This window comes from Tupaia chinensis, unplaced genomic scaffold (genome assembly GCF_000334495.1).
Source record: "Tupaia chinensis unplaced genomic scaffold, TupChi_1.0 Scaffold149184_1, whole genome shotgun sequence".
Lineage (NCBI taxonomy): Eukaryota > Metazoa > Chordata > Mammalia > Scandentia > Tupaiidae > Tupaia > Tupaia belangeri.
In genome coordinates this window covers 1,030,577-1,036,609 of record NW_006209032.1, presented here as the reverse complement: position 1 = coordinate 1,036,609, position 6,033 = coordinate 1,030,577, and the positions used below count along the sequence as shown (strand labels likewise).

At 62.1% G+C, this 6,033-nt stretch overlaps 1 protein-coding gene across 12 annotated transcripts in view; it reads right to left on the bottom strand.

Moving 5' to 3' along the window:
- The window catches only part of USP19 (ubiquitin specific peptidase 19), a 12,370-nt gene extending 6,405 nt beyond the window's left edge, over positions 1-5,965 (bottom strand). For 2 of the 12 annotated variants that reach the window (XM_027769273.1, XM_006170984.3), the window contains exons 1-15: positions 5,813-5,965; positions 4,124-4,383; positions 3,829-3,867; positions 3,540-3,716; positions 3,321-3,454; positions 2,946-3,248; positions 2,602-2,821; positions 2,329-2,485; positions 2,160-2,231; positions 1,927-2,042; positions 1,602-1,822; positions 1,325-1,520; positions 1,109-1,242; positions 855-1,013; positions 652-762 (exon numbers count right to left, since the gene is read on the bottom strand). In XM_027769273.1, coding sequence (XP_027625074.1) covers positions 652-762; positions 855-1,013; positions 1,109-1,242; positions 1,325-1,520; positions 1,602-1,822; positions 1,927-2,042; positions 2,160-2,231; positions 2,329-2,485; positions 2,602-2,821; positions 2,946-3,248; positions 3,321-3,454; positions 3,540-3,716; positions 3,829-3,867; positions 4,124-4,247 — 2,163 coding nt within the window. In that variant the 5' untranslated portion in view covers positions 4,248-4,383; positions 5,813-5,965. The remainder of the gene's footprint in view (positions 1-651; positions 763-854; positions 1,014-1,108; positions 1,243-1,324; positions 1,521-1,601; positions 1,823-1,926; positions 2,043-2,159; positions 2,232-2,328; positions 2,486-2,601; positions 2,822-2,945; positions 3,249-3,320; positions 3,455-3,539; positions 3,717-3,828; positions 3,868-4,123; positions 4,384-5,812) is intronic. The other 10 variants (XM_027769275.1, XM_027769269.1, XM_027769274.1 and 7 more) reach the window with 6 other exon arrangements.
- Between the last annotated feature and the right edge of the window lie 68 nt (positions 5,966-6,033).

Here is a 6,033-nt window from a genome sequence, read left to right as displayed (position 1 = left end):
AAGCCTTCCTTCTGGCCCTTCAGGCCCTGCTCAGTGCACCGACATCCCCCTACTCTCACCTGCATCCCGTGACCTTGCCCATGCCCTGCCACACCTCACCTCTGCAACACACCTCTAAGTCCAGGGCAAAGTAAGAGAGGGAAAGTAAGAAAGCTGGCCACTGGACCCAGGACTCGAACTGCAGTTGATCATGTGGGAGTCCAGCGCCTCAAGCACCATGCCACCTGCCGGCCCCACCTGTTTTTAATCATTTGCTAAAGGACACGTATTTGCCAGTGGTGGGGAGGAGTAAGAAAGCACCCCCATGGGGGACAGTCACATTGCAATCCCTTCTCCATTTCTCCTCCTCTAGGGATGTGAGGGTTCTGGGCAGCTGCACACACGTACCCAGTGTTTCTCAAGTTGCTGGGCCCAGGACTAAACTATGGTTGGCCACATGGGATCCAGCCACCTTAACCAAGAGGCCACGGGCTGGCCCCATCACTCTTACCTCAGCCAGAAAGCCTACCTGCCCGACTTCTTTAGCCAGGGAGCCAGTGGCCTCCCTGCCAGCCCCCTTGCCCAAACTCTGCCCCACAGCTCCTGACGAAGCTCACTTGACCAGGCTGGCTGAGCCCAACTGGGAGCCCCCTCCAGGGGAGCCCCTCGCACCTTGGCGCATACAGGGCACACCAGCTTCGACTTGTACTGGCCCTGAAACAGGTCCACGATGAAGGAGTCGTTCCTCATCTTGTGCCGTTGCCAAGCTTCCTCAGCTACCACCTGAGGGGCAGGGCGGGCAGGGCGGGCAGGACGGTGAGACCCGGGGCTGGGACGCACACAAGCCACAGCCTCCCTCTGCCTCCCAGGCAGACCTCATCGGGCCGCCCATCCGAGTCCACGGTCTCCGTGTAGGGCTTGTTCTGGATGCGGTTCAGGTCCTCGTGCAGTCCGTCCAGCAGGAAGGCCATGAACTCCTGGGCGTCGTGCTGCGCGTAGCCTGTGAACTGGCTGGCCTTGCTGGCCACAATGGCCTGCGCACGAGAGCCAGGCGTGAGTGCAAGCGCGGGCACCCGGCTGGTCGGCCCTCCCCTCTCTCCAGCAGAGGGTGGAAACAGTCATGGGTTACCTTCAACTTGGAAGGCTGGAAGGCGTGGTGCGTGCCCTTCCACAGGGCCCGGAGGAGCACAGCAAAGCCAATGGCCAGGCGCCCACCAGTCCCCAGCGGGTTGTTGTAGTTGATCTCAGCCTCAAAAGAGCGGTCTAGGAAGAGCAGCCGAGCAGAGATGTGAGGGTCAGAGGTGGCGCCTCGGCCCTCGCCCCAAGCAAGAGGCCCTACTCTCACCATGGAAGAAGTCCCGGAGTTCCCGAGTGTTAGACAGAGATTGAATGACGCTGTTCATGAAGCAAGTGTTGCCCAAATTGACGAGGCCAGTGAAGCCTGGCAGACACACTTTCTTTTCTTCCTCCTCCTCCTCCTCCACACTGTCTCCACTCACAGGGCTGTGGGGCATTGGAGGCACCATACACGTGGGCTTGGGCTGTGGGAGCAAACAGGGGATCAGAGCAGCCCCCAGGCCCAGCAGCCTCCACTCTGGTCCTTCCTCCCCCAGGACTCTCACCGAGGTTAGGTGGGGCTCTGGCTTTGGAGGTACGTGCTCCATGGGAGTGCGGGCCGCCACGCCATCTAGCCCCGTGTCCTCAGATCGAGCCTTGGGTTTGTCCTTCTCCACAGCCCGGGCTTCCTCCTGGCCTGTCAAGGGGTGGGGGGCACCTCCCGGTGGGGTTGAATCCAGAGGGGTTGGACCTGTCGGCACGGCAACCTTTGCACCACCCACTGCACCTTAAAAAGGGGGAACCAGAGGGCTGGTGGTTAGCAGCATGTGGCAGGGACTGGGGGGTCCCAGTTGAGCAGGCCTGGGCAATGAAAGGAGCTCGTGTGCAGACCTCGTGCAGCTGGGGCTTCCAGGCCCCCCCAGCGCTGACTCTGCCGCTTCCGGAGGCAGATATCAATGCGAGAGGCCGTGAAACAGAAGGTGCACTGCTCTGGCTCAATCAGGTTCCTGTGGGAAAAGGCTAAACTCAGAACTTAGGGCGAGTAGGCATCAGGCTTGAGGGGCCCGAGACGTGGCCCAGGGTGAGACAGGAACAGTGGCAGGGCAGGGCCGGGCACCACCCACCTGAGCTTCACCTGCCAACGGAAGATGGTGTGGGGCCCACAGCCCAGGTGCAGCCTCAGGAAGTTCCCATCCCTGCAGAGGCAGAGCGGGGCAGGGAGAAGGGCAGAGGAAGGACATGAGACACGCCGCCTCCAAGGCACGCCATCCGCCCATCTGTCCACGCTCCCACCTGGTCTGGAAGATGAGCGTGAAGTCCTGCTCGCGGAAGAGTACGCGAGAGGTGTCCCTGCGGATCTCCTTCACATACACGTGCACCACCACTGAATCTGGCCCCTTCTCGTACGAGTCATTCTTGACAAAAGCCAGGTTCACCATGGATTCAGGCTCTACAGGGAGGCTGTGGTCAGTGCCATCCAGACGGCTGCGGTCCACTGTGTCCTACCCCTCCCTGCCCACCAACCTGACAGCCCAGCCTTAGCCGTGCCCGCCTGCCCAGCCCCACCTTTACCATCCACCACGGCTGCGGCCTCTGCCGCCACTGCCTTCCCCTTGACGCAGTCATCTTTCCCAGAGTCTCTGCTCCGGGCCAGGGCTGGGGAGACTGGGTCATTCCTGGGGGACACTGCCTTCTCTCCGGTCAAAAGGGCTAAGTTCTCCTCTGAGCCCAGGAGGCAGGTCTGGGGGTTCAGTGGTGGGGAGCAGAGCTGCTCCTCGGCCTCAACCTAATCATGGCGAGATTGTGGGCAAGATCAGCCCCGTGGCCAACAGGTGACCCCCACTCCAGCCCATACCCTTCCTCCCATCTCCTCCCATCCCCTAATACCCAAATAGACACCCAGTTCTCACCTGGGTGCTCTGGTCAGTCAGGAAGGGTGGGGCATCACCCCGGGGTCCAGGGCCATCCCTGGATCCTTCCCCCTCTGGCCCTCTGCGAAGATGCACAGCTCTCTTGGCGCTGGGCCCTGCTTGGGCACCGGGGCCAGCCCCCGAGCCTACCTCACCACGGCCCTGGGCCCTCTTCTGGTTCCGGGCCTCCTGCTTAGCCCGGCGGGGCTCGGGGCCTGGCTCCAGGGCAATGGGAGACAGCTCCTGCCCATTCTCCTGGCACCGCAGCCCTGGCACCAGCTCCTGGGTCCCTAGAGGCTTTTTCTGCCAAAGACACAGCAGTCAGAGCCGGTCTCCTACCCTTACCCGCCCACCCTACTCTGTACCGGAACTCACCAGGAGAGAGGGCCACGTAAGCAGAGGCACCTTCTTGGGCAGTGCCAGCTGCAGGAGGCCACCCTTGCGGGGCTGCACTTTGGTGCAAGAACCTTCTATCTCGGCATAGAAGACGCCTCCCCACTGCCGACCACCTAGGGACAGAGCAGGGGCAATGAAACGGGGTAGGGGCACCGGGAGATCCAGGTAGACTGCTGTGCTCGGGGCAGGTGGACACACCTGGAAGGCGCACCACACAGTCTGTGTCTGTGAAAGTGGCATCCACCTCCTCCAGCCGCACGGGCCCAGCTCCCACACGCAGCTTGACAATCACCTCGTCTGCACTCTGCCTCCAATCGAGCAACAAGTCTGCCGAGGAAGTGGCAAAGCCATCAGCAGGGTCTCCACAAGCTCCAGCTGGGGACAAGCATGTAACAGAGACCAGCCCTAATGGGGGTGTTCAAATGCGGGCTAAATTCTAAGCACCCTCTCCCCTCTTCTAGCACCCAAACAGCCATTCGTAACTCACCCTCTTTGGTCTGGTCCTCCCGAGGAGTGGACGCTGACCCTGACAACAAAGGAAAGAACAGAGAGACGTGATGAGGAGAGGCCGCCAAGATTCGACCACTCCACCTGGCAGCATCTCCGGGATGTTAGCCAAGTCCCCGGGCCTCAAAGCTGAGGCCCTAACCAGCCTGCCAGGAGTCCTTCTCTCAGCGTCAGACCACGAGAGAGGCAGTACAATGTCACCTCCCAACGCCCAGTCCATGCGCCCAAGAGGGGAAGAAGATAAAGCCATCAGCACCCTCGAAGGCCGATCTTACCTCGCCTGGGATCTCCGTCCTTGCTCTCCTGGTTTGCTCGATCCTTCTGCTTCTTCTTACTAGTGGCCTCCTCCAGGCCTGAGGGTCCCCTCCTTGGGCCCGTGGCACTGGCCCCGCCAGACATCTTGAGCCGCTTGGTTGACAGCCAGAGTGCCCCGGGGTCGGCAACGGCGTCTGGGTCAGGGCTGCGGCGCTTTCTTCCCGGCCCGGCTATCTTGGCAGCTCTTTGTGGCCAAAGTTTCCAGCAAGGAACTGACAGCCTAAAAACACAGGGCCAGTGATCACTGCCACGGCCGGTGACTTGCTCCCTGGTGCAGCCAGGGCTCGGCAACCCAGGACACTTCTCACACCTGAAGTAGCCCTGGACACTCTCAGGCTATTTCAGAAAGGAAATAAATAATGCAGACAGCAGCAACCGCTTCTGGCCAAGCCTCCTAGAGACCCGCCATAACAGACCTACAAAGCTGGAAGCCTCCCTGAGGCGGTGTCAGGTCAAGGCAGTCAATGGCCTGGGACCAGGCTCCTCCACCAATCTGGACAGGAGCCATGGCTCCAGCCCACGGGGCTGGCGCTCTGAGCAGGGTGCTCACTTTTCCTTCACTCTCACTGGCTGCTTAGTCACCACGGAGAAGCAGAAGGTGGAGGAGGAAGGCAGGGAGGGAGGAGACAAGGCAGCAGGAGAACCAGGCTCTGTGGCTGAAACGGGCCCAGCCCAGGTGCTGCCACGGCCGGAAAGGTCCTGGGGCTAAGGTGCCCCACCTGCTTCCTGCCCGCACCCGTGCAATGTGGTCTCTTTCTCCATCCCAGAAGAGATTCCTCTCCCCAGCCGCTGTCCCAAACACGCAAGGCCTGAAAAGGGTATCTATGTTTCCCTAGCGCACGCCAGTGCTAGAAAGCAGGGCAGTCACCCAGGTTGAGCCTGGAACAGAAATCACCTCCTCCCCAAGTCCCTGCGCTGGTCCTTCTGTGCCCCAGGGGCCTCCTAACCAGTTTCCCACAGAACCGCCTGTGATTTCTGGACTGTTTCTCCAACAAAATGAAGTTTTCAAAACTAGATAGCCAGATAAGTGCGGGGATGAGCCATGATCCAGGGCCACCTGCAGCCTCAAGCACCACCTGAGCCAGCAGGACAGAGAGCGACGTGAGAATGTGAGCGTGTGTGTGTGTGTGTTGGGGGGCATGAGTATAAGGATACCATTTTACCGCTCAGACGTGGTACACGGCTGGATATTTAACGACTGCAGGTCGGGAGTCAAGGGGGAGACACCCGCTTCCCTCTCCTCGAACCCCAGGCCCAAGGCAAAGGTCGCGTCTCTCCCTCCCGCTCGGGGGACGTCGAAGCGGGACAGAGGCGGTCCAGAGACTGGAGCTGGCCTGATACCGCCGCGCGGGGTTACTGACAACAGACCAGCGCCCCGGCAGGGCTGCGACCCAACTCCAGCCTCCAAACCCGGGCGCGCCACCACCTCCTCCAAGAAGCCGCCCTCGCTCGCCGCTGGTGCTCTCCGAGGCAGAAGGCCGGCCACGGACGTACCGTGGCGGCCCCGAAGGCATCGGAGTCCCCAGCACCCCGCAGGGCTCGAGGGGTCGGGGATGGCACGACCCATGACCTTGAACAGGCCGCCCCCGGCCCACGCCGCGGCCTCCCCGCTCCGGTCAAACTGGCGAGCTGCGGACGGCCCCACTCACCGAGCAAATCGCCGCCGCCAGCCCTCTTCGGGCCTTGGCAACCCGCTCTCGGTTCCGGTTCCGGCGTCAGGTCGGTTCCGGTTCCGGCGCGCCCCTCCCCCGTCCCGGCCCCGCCGCCGCCGCCTTAGCCGCTTGTTTTGTTTCGACTTCTAGTTACGGCCGCGGGAGGCGGGGCGCCGGGCCGGTGCCGCACTTCCGGCGGGAGGGGGGGGGGGGCGCGG